Genomic DNA, 16185 nt, shown 5'->3' with positions numbered 1-16185 from the left:
ACGATAACAAGATAATTGCTAATTGACCAAGTGTCTGATCTTTGCAGAGTTGGTACTTGATCACTGTAATAAATGTATTCACACCCAGAGCAAGAAAAGCCAGAGTTTGGGTGATGTGAGAGGTATGCTTAACACCAGGAAGAGGGCCCATTTTGTCCTCTGTTCCATCCTTTCCACACAGCCATGATCCCCTGCCTTTTCATGAGGTCTATCAATATTTAATGTGTGGGTGTCAGTTGCTGTAATTGAGCGTCCTCCAGAACCAACCTGAATTAATCATATGCAGGAGGAGAGAAAATAAAATGCCCCTTTTTCAGAGCTGGGTTCCACTGGCTACTTGGAAGCCTGGAAACCGCTGCAGAACTCTCTGCTGATGGAGGACCCCGACAAGAAACTGAATCAGAAGAGCGACGACAAACCCAGGAAAGTACGCTTCAAAATCTCCTCTTCCTACAGCGGCCGAGTGTTGAAGCAGGTCTTTGAGGATGGGCAGGAATTAGAGTCACCCAAAGAGGAATACCCTCACAGTTTTCTGCAGGAAGCCCTTGAACCAATGGATGGTGTTTATGGGTCAGGAGAAGCCCCCAAGCCCCAGCTGTACTCCCCTAAACTGACCGCTCAGAGGATCAGTGTTTTCCGAGATAGCGGTGCCTACACACTGGCGAGCAGTCAGCCTCTGTTCAATGACTACAAGGTGAACGACCATAAGGTTGGTATTGTGTGAGGTTATGGGCTTTTAGGGTATGCTCCCTGAAATACGTCTAGCAAAATGCCAAAGTGCTTATTCAGATACATTCCTCGCTCAAGTTCAGCTACCGGCCAGAGCTGTAGGTGCATCAAATGGGACCTGTTATTAGAATAATATTTCCCGGACAAAAATAACACGCAGGTTGACTACTCGAAAGTGTGACGAACACACGCAGCATTCAAATTCCATCCAGGGTAATACGCTGTAATTGGGTTTTTGGCTGAGTTTCCTCTGTGTGTAAATTAAATAGAGGTGCAGTGGTTTTCAGGTTGCCAGCCTGTCGTTTTAGAGAGTTATGCTGCAGTAGGTCATTTCCTTTCCTGAAAGAATTGAATATTTGAAGGCACCCGTTTTGCTCCAGCCAATTACTCTGCTGCATTTTATCTGTGTCTTGTTTTTTTCTCCTTATCACTTTCCTACTGCCTGCTTTTAAAAATTGTTGGTCTATTTGTTTAGTTTTGCCTTCCCAGCGCTCATTAATGTGCACACTGGATAAATGGAATTCTGGGAAGAAATGGTGAAAAGTAAATCAAACAAAGGAAGTGTTTCTTGGAGAAGTTTGAACTAAGAGCTCTTTGCACGGGTTTCCTTAGTGTTTCTGGTACAGTGGATAATCAGAAATCCCTGCAGGAGTCTATTATAAGCCAAAACAACATGGGAAATACTCAATGATTTCCAGAATCTTAGGAGATGGGTTTGTGCTCATGGCAGTAGAAATATGAATGTTGTTTCTCTTAAAGTGTACATATATGTAATGTATCTAAGTTATTAATGGTAACTATTCCATGATATGTCCTCATCTTGGAGGTATTTGCAGATAATTATTTTTAATCACTTTTATTGTTCATTTCCTGAGAAAATAAGTATTGCAGGCAAATGTTTCAGGCTTGGTGATATTGGCAAAATTGTAACACTCAAAATTATCATTTTTGTATAAAGGGATTAAGAATGAAAATCCCTTATTTTAGTAGAAAGTTCTATGCATTATAAAGTGCTGTATGGATTGTCTTCTATGTCCATCATGTTCTTTTCTTTACTGCATTCTCAAGGAAAAAAAGCAAGGTATGTCATTTCTATTTTGTGAAGAAGGAAAATTATGTGCCAAGTTGATTAAACGCCACAAATCATTATAGGGACCTAAGGTGCTGAGTCAGACTAGGAATCCAGATCCCCTGGTTTTGCATACTTTAATCTCTATGGCATGTTCCTTTTTAATGAACAAGATCATTACATGGTAATGATGACGATAATGATGTTAGTGATATTTGCTATTTACTCATGTCCTAGGTACTTAGCTATGTTTTGTGCTTACAATAGTCCTTTGTAACTGTATCTTATTTGGAAGTTGAGATTTAATAAAGGCATAGTTCACACAAACCATGATAGTTAATTTAAGCTGTTTCATAACTCATATGCCAACTTTGGCACATGTAAGAATGTTTTGACATAGACTTATAAAACCAGATTGAAACACAAACATTCCAGATGCCATGTTGAAAGTTGGATACCTTATTTTCTCTGTTGTTCTACCAATGGCCACATCCCACTGTTATCAAGCTCTGAGTGTGTTAGGGACCATGATGGACGTTTGCAGTTCACCTATAGAAACAGTTCAGAGTGGTATTCATGAAAAACAAGGAAACAAAAGCTGAGCTTCATGACTTCCCAACAGCTGTAAATTAACCTCTCTTAAATGCTGCCTATGATATCGTGATGGGTTACGGTTAAGTGCAGTGATTCACCCAAGTGTTTGGAACACAAATAGATATTTGTACACCACTATTCACAGAAATTCACAAGCAAATTAAAGTGAAAGTTGATGAATGGCTACACAAGAAGTGGTATATACACATAATGGAATATTACAACACCTTAGGGCATTTTCATGTGCTTCAACACGGGTGAAGCCTGAGCACATCAGGCTAAGTGAAATAAGCCATGCACAATCAGGCAAACCTGTACTGTTGCAGCTCCATGATGCACTTATGGTACAAATCAATGGAGACAAAAAGTAAATGGTGCTTGTCAGGCTAGGGGTAGAGAGAAGAGAAGATGTTACTGTTTGTGGAATCAGCATATCAGTTTGGGAAGATAAAGTCTTGGAGATAAAAGTTGTAAGACATGTGAATGCTAGGAAACTCTACACTTATAAATGGTTAAAATAGTAAATTGTATGTTATACATGCTTTACTAATTGTAATAATAAAAACAAAACATGGGCTCTGATGCCCATTAAAGTCCAGGACTACCCACTTCCGGTGTGAGTTTGAACAAACTCACTTTGTTGAGCCCCAATGTCATCATCTTGGCCTGAGAATGAGAAGTACCTTCTTAGAAGGCCCATTAAGATGATTAAAATAGATAATTTTTGCAAAGTGCCTGGCACCCTATATATGTTTTAGTAGTTCTTATGGAAATGTTAAGTCTACTTTTTATATTTTGTGATGGGTAGAAAAGGTGGTGATAAATAATAAAAATATGTTAAGGAATCAAAAATCACTGTAATGTGTAGGGATCATGAAACTGTGGACAGGGAAAGAAAGGGAGGTAACATTTACTGAACAACCAATTCATATGTATTAAGTGTTGTCATATTTACAATATTTTAATGAGAAAGAAAGCTTCAAATTGAGAAAACAGGGTTTATAGGTTAAAATAACCTGTCCAACTAACATAGTTGTCAAACAACATTTGAATAAAATTTGAATTGGGTTTCTCTGACTGAAGTCCTCGTATCTAACAAGGCTTTTCTGCACTCATTCATGTCTGGATAACTGTTTCTAGGCACATGGCTATAGAAACCAGAATATTTACAGATACTTTCCCACATATGCAGCCATTCTAGGCTGCATGCAAGAAGCTGAGAGATTCTTGACTCCATCTGGCCCTCTATACTACAAGAGTGGATTTTCCTCACAGGCAGCTGGATGTAACCAGACCTTGTAGACTACAGTTACACCCCAGGAGTTTGCTCAGACTCGGGAGAATCTGGCTGGCAAGAGGACTGAAATTAAAGCACATTCAGAATGATTGGGACCCTTCATCTTTGGAGGAAAAGTATTTGCTCTCTTATATGTTGACTGGTGCAGGGGCAGGGAGTTGAAGCAGGTGATCACCACTTCTTTGGGTGTGCTGAGAGTTTAGTCTTCAAGAGAAGAAATGGAAAGAAAACAGCCCTAGATGTGCAGAAACTTCCTGGTAACTGAACCTTTTGGCTATTACAGGAAGTAGAAACAGAACCTTCCAAAAGTACCACCATCCTTATCTCCCGATGTCAGAAACTGATAGTCCAAAGTGTGAAATGGGAATCCAGTGTGCATAAAACAATAGGAAATGGAATCTGCTACAGGATCCTTTGAAGAGGGAGAAAAGAGGGCCAGACAGGAAGCCTGTGGCTTAAATAATCATGGAACTCCTATGGCTGTTTATTGGAGTCTGAATTCCAACTCAATATCTAAATATGAGAGTGTTTAACTGTGGCATCATATCAGTAGACTGAGTTTATACAATTCTAGGGTCAGGGGAAATATTCCATACTGGGGTGTTTGGCTGTAGAACACGAGTGTGCATACACTATTGAAAAACAATTTTTAATAACAGCAGTGATGACGCCCACACTTGCATATTCTCAACAGCTTTTGCAAACCCCACTTTTCTGTATCTTTTACATCATCTTGCATCCTCAGAAAGTGATATCATCCTTAGGCAGCAGAGTAAAATATGTAACCAGAGTTGGGGAAGGGCCCTGGAGCTTGGTAGCTTATGCATTAACCCTTTGGGGGAGGGAGTGGTTTGAGACAGGATTTCTCTGTGTAGCCTTGGCTATCCTGGAACTGGCTCTGTAGACCAGGCTGGTCTTAAACTCACAGATAACAGCCTGCCTCTGCCTCCTGAGTACTGGAATTAAAAGTATGTGCCACCATGCCTGGCTAGCATTAACCCTTGTATTACTGAGCTTGACAGTGTTGGAAGCTCCTGGTGGTGAGACTGGATAATAAGTGACAGAACCCAGGAGTTTCAGCACATCTGTGTTCTAACTACCAGTGGGGAAGTACGTCTGTGTTTAAGAAACTAGCTTGTCTGTGGGAGTGCCTACCAGCTGGGTGTCAAGACACATGCAGATGACCAAAATGGAGTGCATCAGAGGACAATGCCTGCACTGCATCTTGTAACTAGGAGACATCAGCTCTGGAATCCAAGGCTGTTTCCCTCTCAGCTGTGTCTCTGGACAGAACTGTGTGTTCCTGGTCAAGTGGTACCTGAGCATTTACTCCTTTGGTTGTCTTTCCCTCTCCTGCTCCCCCCCCCCCCGCCTCCTGCCTTTCTTCTCCTTCTCTTTCCTCCTCTGTGTCCTGGACTTTCTGAACCCAAGGCTTGACATGTCCTAGGCAAGCTCTCTGCCACTGAGCTACAGGCTTACATCCCTGTCCTCTCTCCAGCTTCTTTAGTGCATTATAGAATTGCCCTTTTTCCCAGTGAGCAAAGCATTAAGTAACACATGGTAAACACATAGAAGGAGACATTAGCTATTAACAATGATCACTTAGAAATATCTTAACATAAAATATTCCTTATTATTTGAATAACAAAAATGGATTATTGCAGGGTCTATTTACTGACATATGTTCTATAATTTCATATTATATATATATATGTATATATGATATATAGAGATATATTTGGGGAGAAAAGAATGCTTGTGAGGTGTTAAGAATATGGGAGTTTGGAAAACAAGCACGGGGGTACACGCCTTTAATCTCAGCACTTAAGAGCAGATGTAAGTGGATCTCTACGCGTTTGAGGTCAGCCTGGTTTATATAGTGAGTTTCAGGTGCCAAGGCTACACAGTGAGACCCTGTCTAAAGAAAAAAGGAAGGAAGAAAGGTAACAAAGAACATGGGCAGAGACCCAGGTTCAGTTCCCAGCGCCCTCATGGTACTCACAACCATCCGTAACTTCAGTTCTAGGAGAGCCAATGTCATGATCTGATCTCTGCAGACACCAAATATGTATGAGATGCACATATTGTTGTGTAAGCAAAACACACACAAAAAGTAAAAAGGATGAATCTAAAATAAAAAAAAAGATATTAGTTTTGAATCCCAACCACAATTTCCAAGGTCACTTGGTCACCTTAGTGAGGTACTTGACCCCTTTGAGAGTTAGTCCTCACTTGTAGAGTGTGGAAATCATAGCATTTACTTCATGGGGGATGTTTGGTACAGGAGTGATGTCAGTTAAATGTTAGCATGATGCTTGACACACAAATAGTGATCGGTAAGTGGTATGAGCTAATATTATATATGCATAGACAAATGGGTAAATATCTGCATGAGAGTGACGGTCCCTTTGCTTGTGCCAAGCCCTGCACTGGCTGTCCTTGGGGGACAGTGGGAACAGAAGCTCTAGACACTGACCTCTACAGTCCTGCCTTCTGAGTAGCTCAATCTTCCTCAGTTCCCATCCTCAGCAAGAAGGAAAGTGATGCTTCTTACTTTTAGAAAGAATAAACGAACTGTGGGGGTGGGGTGGGATGAGTCACAGTTTGGATGGGTGCTAAGCCCACATTTCCTGTTTCTTGGGACGGGCTTTGGGCAGGTTCTGCAATCCTGAGTTTGGTGACTGCTGACGCTCATTCTCTGTTTCTCTAGCCTCCACCTATCATAGACTTTGGGAAGATAATCATCTACACAAACAACCTGAAAATCATCCGAACCCCGATGGACAAAAGGGACTTCATGAGGAAAATCCTCCAGAAGGAAGAGGTTGCTGAGAAAGAGGCTCTGATGAGCACAGGAGAAAGCGATGGAGATAGGGAGCAAAATGCCAGCCCCCTGCCAGAGACGGAAGGCATGTTTCTCCATAATGAGCACATACAGGTGAGTCAGCACTGCTCTTCTTCCCAGGCTGGCCCTGGGAACGTTCCGATCCTGCAATGCCTCCCTAAACACTTTTGAATAACAACATTTGCAATATCTGTTCAAGTGTGAGGGGATTTTAACATTTATTGGCTTGTAATGGCATATTGTTAATATAAATTCACACTTATTAAATTATATTATATATTATATTCATGATTATAAATGCACATTTAGATATAATTTTTAATTTTTTGGATGACTTCTTTTCACATCTGATTAGGAATCTATTGTTTTTTCCTGTGAGTTTTGGCTTATGAACACTGGGTTTTGGAGATGGAAAAAAAATCAGTTCTGTTCTATTTTCTTCATTTAATTCTTCTGAGATGGGGTCTCCAGCGCAAGCTGGTCTTAAAGTCCGTACACAGCTGAGGATGACCTTGAACTTCTGAACCTTCTACCTCTACCTCCAGAGTGCTGCTGTTACAGATAAATGTGTGCCAACACTAGGGTGGTTCACGTGGTGCTGGGCATTGAACCTAGGGCTTCCTGCATGCTAGGCAAGCACCCTACCAATTGACCTAATCCTCAGCCCCAGTTCTGCCCTTATGGGTTCACTTGTACCTCTATCATTGGTGCACATCCCAGTCCATGATCAGTGAAGATACTGTAAAAGTCTCCAATGAGTTGAGTTGAGTAATTTGAAGGTTAGTTGAGTTGAAACTGATGCTGTTTGTAATCGCACAAGCCCAGGCACCTGTGGATAGCAATATACTGAATTTTTGCAATATGCTGAAAGTGAACAATTGAGCCACATGTTGTTGTTAGCACTGACCATCACACTCCAGGATCCCTTGGATGCAAAGTTTGTGGGACTTGCTCTAATCACCCATGAGTTGGACTGGAAAATGGAAGAAGGGCCCTGGGGACATGAATGATGTCCCTGCTCTGGGAGGACTGAGGTAAAGAGAATAAGGAAGTCATAGTCAGTTCTGAGTAATGACTTTAGGCCAAGATGCCAAGTCTCTCTACTCTCATTTCTCTACCTTACATGGCTGCCTAACTATCTACATTCCCTCTTAAAACCTACCTTCTCTCTGCCTCTCCTGACCCCCCCCCCCACCAGAACATAAGCCTCCTTCTTGGACTTCAGAAAAAGGCTCCTGAAATTTGGTTTGCAGCCACCCTTTGAGCTGATTGCACACCCAGTGAGAAGCATTGGAAATGAGAATCTCTGTTTCTGTCACTCCCTTCTGAGCCCTTCTACCCCTCAGAGCTTTCAATGGTGTCTTGTTGCTTGGCATAAGACCAAATCTCTTTATGCATTTTAGAAAGCTCCAGGTTGCCTGACCTGTGCTAGCCTCTCTGGTTTTATCTGGTAAATATTTCTTGCACCCTTGTTCCTCTCCTCCCTCCATTGCCTCCCTGTCCATCTCTCATAGGTTCTTTCCACTCTCTTGCCAGAGGCAGATCCCATCTTTGTGCTGTGCCCCCAAGGCCTTCCATCCTCTTGCCCATAGCTCCCAAGATCTCAGTGGAGGTTTCACCCCTCAGAGGGCTCTCATGAGGGTGACATACTCAGAACAAACTCATCAGGACTGTGTACATTCCTTCACAGTTGCAACTTTACTTTCATTTTTGTAATTATGTGGTTAGGTTTTGCTTATAACTACCAGGATTTGATTTCCACAAAGGCAGAGCTGTGTTCATGGTAGATGCAACATTGCAGTTTCCATGCAAAACAAAACAACAGAAAAAAACCCCCAAAAACATGGCATATAATTGATGTTCAGTCAGTATTGTCTGTATGTAGAAAACAATAGAATTTGGAACCAAGAAACAGCTATTAAGAAACACCCAACTATTGCTTCTCTTGTTTTCTACAAGATGTAGAACCTAGCACGCCAGCAAGTGACAGCCTGGACATTGTGGACATCATCTTTCCCCTTTATAAATCTTTAATTCCATTATTTCTCTTATTGTGTTATAACTTGGAGGAATGCCTTCCCGCCCACCACACACACACATAGAAGAGAGTAAGAAATAGGAAGGTGCAGGTCACTCCATAGCCCTAAAAGAAAAAGTGATGGCAGGTTCCATGTGACAATTACCTTTCAATTCAGTTTGGAGGAAACCAGATCTTCTTTCTCTGTAGTGCTGTAAACAAGGGCAGAGTTGTGTGGCAGAAGGTTGTCGGGAAAGGTTATACTTCCCTTGTCTGTCCTTTAAACTCGGTTTTGAATTACTATTTGTCTGTTCATTCCCTTGTGCAATAAATGCCCAGACAAGTTTTATTCTAAAAGAAAGGGTCAAAGAACAGCAAGAAAACCCTTCTGGCTAAGAGATATTTTGCTCTGCTATATCTAACTGGAAAGACAGAGACAGATAAAACAGTAGGGCAAGTCAGAAAGCTGGGCTGCCTTGAACCTCTAGCAACTCTAAAAGCAAAGGAGAAGAATAATGGAGTCGAGCCTCAGTGAGAAGGATTCTGGCTCTGGGCTTGGTGGGATTCTATCTGTAAACCTCTGTGCACTTTAATGCTTCATGCAGTGATCTTATCTTTGAGACAGTAAGATAAGATAATAGTAAGATAGTAATAGCTACTGATTTCTGAAGGCCCATGAGAGCCAGCTACCATTCTCAGTGTTTAACCATGCAATAGTTCATTTCATTCTCATGAAACCCCCCTGGGCACGTATTACCAAGAGTCCTACTCTGCAGCTAGGGAAAGTGAGGCTCAGAGAGGTCAAGTATTTCACTAGAGAAAGCAATCAAATTAGGTCCCTGCACCAATGTCATGACCACAACCACTCTGCTCTACCAACTCAGGCTTTGTCCTGGTCACTGTCCTCAGAGCTGTGCAAGCTTGCATGTCTTCAGGGAGCATAGAAGCACCTTTTTGTTGGTTGTGATGTGACATAGAATGACCAGAGTAGGAAGGAGATTGAGAGGATCTATGACGGTCTTGAGCCTAAGATATGCTATGCAACTGTGTTTTATTCCTAGTGCTAAATATTTTGAGAAGAATTTTAAGAAGAAGAGATCCTCTGATTCTTGTGCCTGCACTTAGGGCTCTTCTCCTTCTGTTGGGCTGCCTTGTCCAGCCTCGCTGTGATAGTTTTTGTTTTATCCCATTATATTTTATTTTTTCATGTCTTAGAAACCTGTTCTTTTCTGTTGAGAGACTGAAAAGGGGTGGATCTGGAGGGGAGGGAGGAGGAACAAGAAGTAGTAGAGGGAGGGGACACTGTAATCAGGATATATTGTATGAGGGCAGAATTATTTTCAATAAAAGGAAAAAATAAAAGAGGGTTCCTCACACATGGTTACATTTCTATCCTGGAAGCTGGCATGTGAACAAATAATTATGCCGAGTACCAAGTACTGCCTCTAAACATGACGGTGGATGTCTGGGAAGGGATGACAAGGGCTCAGGAAGGCCCAGTGGAGACTTCCTGGCTGGGGTAGCCCTGTATGGAGCTCCTGAAAGGGAAGAGTGGGTGTGCAAGTCTGTCTGGAAGGAACTGAATAGCTGACATCAGGAAACCGGTAGGAGTGGACAGGGCTGTGTAGACATGACTCAGGACAAGAGACTGAGGTTCTGTGAGAGAGGAGAGGTTTAGAAAAAAACAAAAACAAAAACAAAACAAAAAAACCAAAAAAACAAAACACTCTCACTGTATCAGGAGGGCAAGTGTTTGTTAAAAGGGTCTTCCAAGTTGTTTTCCCTGAGATGATCAGGATAATAGGCAATCCCATTGGATTGGCTTGAATGGAGAAAGCTTCTCACAAGATTGGGTGAATCTGTGCCAGAGTTGGTACACCCGGGCTAGGATTGTGGGTGGGAGAACCTGAGATGGATGGGAAAGGGTGTATAGAAGCTGAACGAACGGGCCAGGGCTGTTAGGAAGCTCACCTGCAGCAGTCTGGTTTGCAGCCTGCTCCTGGGGAGATTCAGTTTACAGAGTGTGAAATTGATGATTTCTGGGAGATGCCTCAAACATATTGTCTCAAGACACAGCCAAGAGGCACTAATTTTTTTTATTTTTATTTTTATTTTTATTTTTTCTGGAGACAGAAGACTGTTGGCTCAGAAGGAAGCTGACTTATGGGGCTTAGGATATATAAGAGGAGAAGAGCCTGCATTTGCACGTGCTGCCTCATTTAATATTCCAGGACTCAGAGGGTGGTGTTACCAGTCCTGTTGTATAGGCAGAGAGACAGAGTAGGAGAGGCTGAGCAGAGGGTCCCACAGTGCTGCCCTCACCAAACATCAGCCTCCCTTCTAGTCTACTGGCTCCACAGCCAGAGCTTGTCTTTTTTATTGAGGATTTCAGGCACACTCACAATATATTTCTTCTTTCTTTTGAGACAGGGTCTCACTGTGTAGCTATGGCTGGCCTGGAACATGCTATGTAAACCAGGCTGACCTTGAACACATACAGATGTACCTGCCTTTATCTCCTGAGTGCTGGGAACTAAAGGTTATTATGTCCATCCATATGTCAAGTGTTTTGATCTAATCCACTTCCCATTCACTACCTTTCACACAACTTTCCCTCCCTCCTTTGCAATCTTAAAGAAAAAACAATGAGTCGATTTAGTGCTACCTGTGACTACACAGGTGTAGGACCATCTACCCGAACACAGGTCACCTTTCAAGGGCCAGATCCCCAGCAGCCATCAGTTGCCTGTAACTTTTCACAAAGGAGTGGGACTTCATGAGCCTTTACCTTGTCCATCATAGACTAGGGCCTCTAACCATTGGGCCTTACACAGTTCTCAGAGTAAAATACTAGAACTCAGCTAATTCATTCTCTCACCCATCCTGCCAGTGGTAGAAAACATCCCTCCTGAGCATCTGATATTGTATAGACACAATGGGAGGCTACATGAACAGTCAGAGGAGCGTGGAGCTGGTGTTCAGAACCAAGTGATGGAAATCTGCCTCCTTGTCTTCCAGGCCATGTGTCTGACATTGCCAGGTAGCTTCTCAATGTGGCATTTTCCTACTGCACTGGGTGATGGTATGCACTGGACCGTTGTAAGGGTACCATGGATGAGACACAGGAAACTCTTAGGAAAGGGAGTACCTGGTTTCTTTGAGGGCCTATTGAGGTTTGTCACATGGGTTAGATACTCTGGCAGGGAAAATGTCATGTCTTGCCTTTACGGAACTTATAGCAGATGGGGACAGGGGTGATCAAGGGTGGCAGGAGACGTGGCACTCGTGATGCTCATCTGAGAAATCCTCTCTGATAAAACTGCTGCTCTGTGTCCTGGCCGTTTCCCTCATTCGAATTTATGGGAAACATTTTCTCCAATTCTGCCTCTTTGCTGAGACCTAGCACTGCTCCCATCTCTGTGAAAGCGGTGGGTTTAAACCACTGGTCTAACTGAAGCCTGGCTTGTCTCTTGCAGGATGGGTTGGTCCCTGAGGACAACTGTCTCCACTGCCAGGGGTCTGGCATCGCCACCTGTTCTCTGTGCCATGGCAGCAAGTTTTCAATGCTGGCTAACAGATTCAAGGAGTCCTATCGAGCCCTCAGGTGCCCGGCCTGCAATGAGAATGGCCTGCAACCTTGCCGAATTTGCAGCCCATAGTCTGTAGCCCTGTTTTTCACGTTGCTTTTATTGCCCTCTCACAGGCTACTCCTAATAAAGCAACCCTCTTCCTCCTGCTTCTCTCAGAAATCGAGCTACTGCAGCTGCAATCATTCCTACCACTAGCAAATCTCAAATTATTTGATGACATTTTTGTGAAGCTGGTGACATCTCTACATGGGTCTAAGTAACAGGGGCATTTTTGAATCAGAGTCTGCTTTGAAACTGGCTCTAAAATTATCCCTCCAGGACCACGTGCATGCATCTTCCTTGATTTAGCTCAGTCTTCCCCTTGCACCGGTGAACAAATAAATAAATGTACACTTCAGGCAGTAGGCTGAAGTCATTTTCTGGGCTGGGAGTTATTTTGCAAAATTATGTGGTGAGAAAGGAATAAAATAAGTGGATTTCCAATGAACCAAATTCCTGCTGCTTACAATGCACCTGAAATTGTCATTGGTCACATTGAATTTCTAATGAAGTAGAAGAGAGAAGGAAGGTACAGCCAAGGCGGGTGGTCCTGGCAGGCCTCTGGAAGCAAAACAGTGTGCTCATTCCAAAGACCTGTGAGCTGAGGAGGCCCTCCTTCTGTAGCTGCTCCTATGTGGTGGAGTGCTCTGGCACTAGTGAGGCTGGCAGGGAGCACTCCCACTCGGGTGAGGATGATATACGTTATTTCTGTGTGCCTCTAGCTGGTGAGGTTATAAGCCACGCCAATCCTATTTATGATACATTTGGTGCTCAAGCACAAATTTGTGGTTAGCATTTCGCCTGCTCCTGAGTAAATTACCAAATACACAGGTCTATTTTAGGACCACGATCTAGCTAGCATCTCTTTAGAAAAGACAGCAGGTGTCCGTGCTGATCTAAGGAAACTAAAAGAAAAATCAAGAGGGCTGATAGTTAGACATTGTGTTTCTACCGCCCACGAGTGTGCATGCAAAGGGTGACTCCTCTTACAGACGGTTATTAAGTTTTAAAACCACGTTTGTTAATGAACTTTTGTAGCTTGAACACCCACTCTCGACACTCAGTGAGAATGACACCATGATTCGGTGTCTATCTAGACTCCACGCTTATCTCTGACAATAGTTCTGACTTCTGGCTTAGTGATTCTTCAAGGTTTGTTATTCTCTTACACTCTGTTAAATCAACAGTGAGGTGTGTGTGGGCAATGTGAATACACCTGATAAAAAGATGCAAACACGCTTTGAAGCCCCCATGCTCTTGTCTGCTTTCTTGCTGCTCACCCGACGCCTTTGTGTCACTGTGTGGTTGCTTTCTGCCTCTGTGCCTGCTTCTTATGGATGTTCACCTCTCTGCTCCCCAGCGTAGCAGAAGAAGGAGTGATGTCAAGAGACCTTCAAGTACTTTACTCTTTGATGGGAGCATTCTGCTGTAGCAAGGATAGTAAAAATCTAGAGATGGATATTGGGGTTAAAGCTGAAGATCAGAGAAGCAAAGCAGCCAGCCACTAGAGAGTTCTCACCTCTACCAATGCTCAGACGGGTGGGGCGATCCACCAAATCTCAGGCTGCTTCTGACTGCCCTGCTCCTCCCTAATGCTGGGACTAAAGTAGTGGGATCCTTATTGCTAAGATCACCTTTGTGTGAGCTTTGTTTCTCTTCTAGACCGGATGGATTTCGTGTAGCTTAGGGTGGTCTTGAACTAACAGAGATCCATCTACCTCTGTCCCCTGAGTGCCGGGATTAAAGGTGTATACTGCCACTGCCTGGCCTCCATGGCTAGCAGTGGCTAGCTTTGTACTCTGATCTTTATTATATCATAAAGAAAATATCACATTCTGCCACAAAGCATGGTTTCAGCTACCTTCCCACTCCCTACACACACACACACACACACACACACACACACACACACGGTTGTTATTCCCTCACCTGTCCCGAATGCTCTTCAGGGTGACTAGCTTTTTAAATAAGTATACAATAAATATGTCAATTAACGGCTACACTGATTGTGTTCATTAACTAGGGTAGTTTTTATTGTGATGGAAACATAACTTCTCACCTCTTAATAAGGTATTAAGTATATGAAACCTTACTTCTGGGTCACTATAAACTTCTGAAACCCTAAGCCCAAACCAAATTTTCTTTAATTTTAAAACAACAACAAACAAAGCAAATACCCACTGAGCATGGATATAGAAGAAGGCAAAAGGACAAAATTCTGGTTCCATATATTTTGGTAAGAGAGTATAGATGCCTAAATACATATATTTATGTAATATTCATATGTGATAGCTATATAAAATATACTACAATTATACATTTATACAATACAACTATATACAGAATGCATAGCGTGTTGGAAAGGGATAAATCTATGCTAAAATAAAGCACTGCAAGGTACCGAGAGCTGGAAGCAGTTGTAGATGAGTGATGTTGAAAAGTGTCTTCAGTAAAGGCCTAGCAGAACTGAGCCCTGCAGAAGTCTGGTGGTAAGAGGAGACCTTGTAGAGGAAATAATCACAAAGGGGAGGGGCCAAGAAGCCAGTGTGGTTGCGGGCAGTACACTATGGGACAGATGCGGTATGGTGTGTGTGTGGGGGGGGAGGGGGCAGAAGAGAAGGTATGTGCACCATGTATGGTGTGCATATGCTCACTAGCATGTGAGGTGTGTGCGCTTGTGTGTTGGGTGGCGGCGGGAGCCTTTCTCAGAATTCGTGGTAAGTAAAAACTTGGATTACTGTGACAAGCTGCTGAAGCTGGGCCTCGGTTCGGTGTCACGTGCTCCTCTTCTATACTTTCCCCCTGACGCTGGGGACTGAGCCCTGAAAACTACACTTCCCAGACTTCTTAGCCTGATGGCATCCTAGCAAATTCTGCCAATAAGAAGTACTGGCAGGAGGCTGTGCATGGGAAGAAGACACCCAATCCCACCCCCATCTCCCCCATCTCCCCCCCCCCCCCCGCCCTTCTTCAAGCAGGCTCCTGGCAAGTTTTGCTATAGCAATTAGGAATCTTAGTAACCAAAGCCTGCAATGCGTTCCCTGTTTGAGATACCTAGAATGGGTTCTCTTCCTGGTTGGGTGACGACCGGCATAAATATTTGAGCAGACTGAGCAGAGGAGGATCGTGGCGCGGTGTTTTAGCCGCTTGGCTGCTCTCTGTTGGGAAGAAGTGGGAGGCTGGCAGGAGACGACCATCCTGGTGGTGGCGCATGGTACCAAGTGGTCCAGCTATGAAGGTAGAACCATGAAGTTTGTTTACTGCCCTTGTGTTTGAAAATCTGGTTCCGGATTCTTTGTCTCCTTACACAGATATCTGCACCAGAATATCCACTTCCTTATTTGTGAACCCCGAACCCGGCAGGTCGGACATGACTGAGGTTTAGGACAAGGTAGACTGGCATTTCAGGACTCTTAAGAATCACTAGAGTTGAAAGCAAGTGTGAAGATTCCCAAACATCATCTGGACAGTGCTGAGATTACAATGATGCCATGTTCCCAGAGAATGCAGGAAAGTTTTTAAACGAACAAGGTATTTAAAAGTACATTTCACAGAGTATGCTGGCAAGTGACTGTAAGCCCAGCAGTGGGGAGGTGGAGGCTGGAGAATGCCGAGTTTGCAATCAGCTTGGATTATACAGAGACCCTGTTCTTCAAACAAACCAACACACACACACACACACACACACACACACACACACACACACACACACCAACCAACCAAACAAACAAAAAGACAAACCAAACCAAACTAAAAAATCCAGAAGTAACACTGAGTGGTTTTTACGTTGGGTTTCCATTATGTTCCAGGAATGTGCAGTACCTCTTAGGGAATAAATGTGGAAGTAGAATTGATGTTTATTGCTAATCACAGGTTGGGCCTCTAAAGAAATAAATGGACGTAACTTTACAATCTGGGAACAGCACTGCTGCTTTCTCTTGCTATTCACTTCGGTGTCTTTCACTTTCTCTGCCTGGCCAGGTTACCTGGGCCTGGCTTGATGAG

At 43.2% G+C, this 16185-nt stretch overlaps 1 protein-coding gene across 1 annotated transcript; it reads left to right on the top strand.

Moving 5' to 3' along the window:
- The first annotated feature begins 222 nt into the window (after window positions 1-222).
- Window positions 223-12307, top strand: Grxcr2 (glutaredoxin and cysteine rich domain containing 2). Its single transcript, XM_051201178.1, has 3 exons — window positions 223-709; window positions 6400-6627; window positions 12028-12307. The coding sequence occupies exons 1-3, from the start codon at window positions 374-376 to the stop codon at window positions 12208-12210; spliced, it is 747 nt and encodes a 248-aa protein (XP_051057135.1). The 5' UTR covers window positions 223-373; the 3' UTR covers window positions 12211-12307.
- Window positions 12308-16185: the final 3878 nt, after the last annotated feature.

The sequence above is a fragment of the Phodopus roborovskii genome, unplaced genomic scaffold, assembly GCF_943737965.1.
Source record: "Phodopus roborovskii unplaced genomic scaffold, PHOROB, whole genome shotgun sequence".
Classification (NCBI taxonomy): domain Eukaryota; kingdom Metazoa; phylum Chordata; class Mammalia; order Rodentia; family Cricetidae; genus Phodopus; species Phodopus roborovskii.
The sequence above is the reverse complement of the archived record's forward strand: the minus strand, read 5'-3'. Positions and strand labels throughout refer to the sequence as shown.

Excerpts from the sequence above, each read along its gene's own strand:
- Grxcr2 (XM_051201178.1), top strand. The coding sequence starts at position 374 with ATGGAGGACCCCGACAAGAAACTGAATCAGAAGAGCGACGACAAACCC. Across the intron at positions 710-6,399 it reads ACAAGGTGAACGACCATAAG|CCTCCACCTATCATAGACTT; the intron begins GTTGGTATTGTG and ends CTGTTTCTCTAG. Across the intron at positions 6,628-12,027 it reads TCCATAATGAGCACATACAG|GATGGGTTGGTCCCTGAGGA; the intron begins GTGAGTCAGCAC and ends TGTCTCTTGCAG.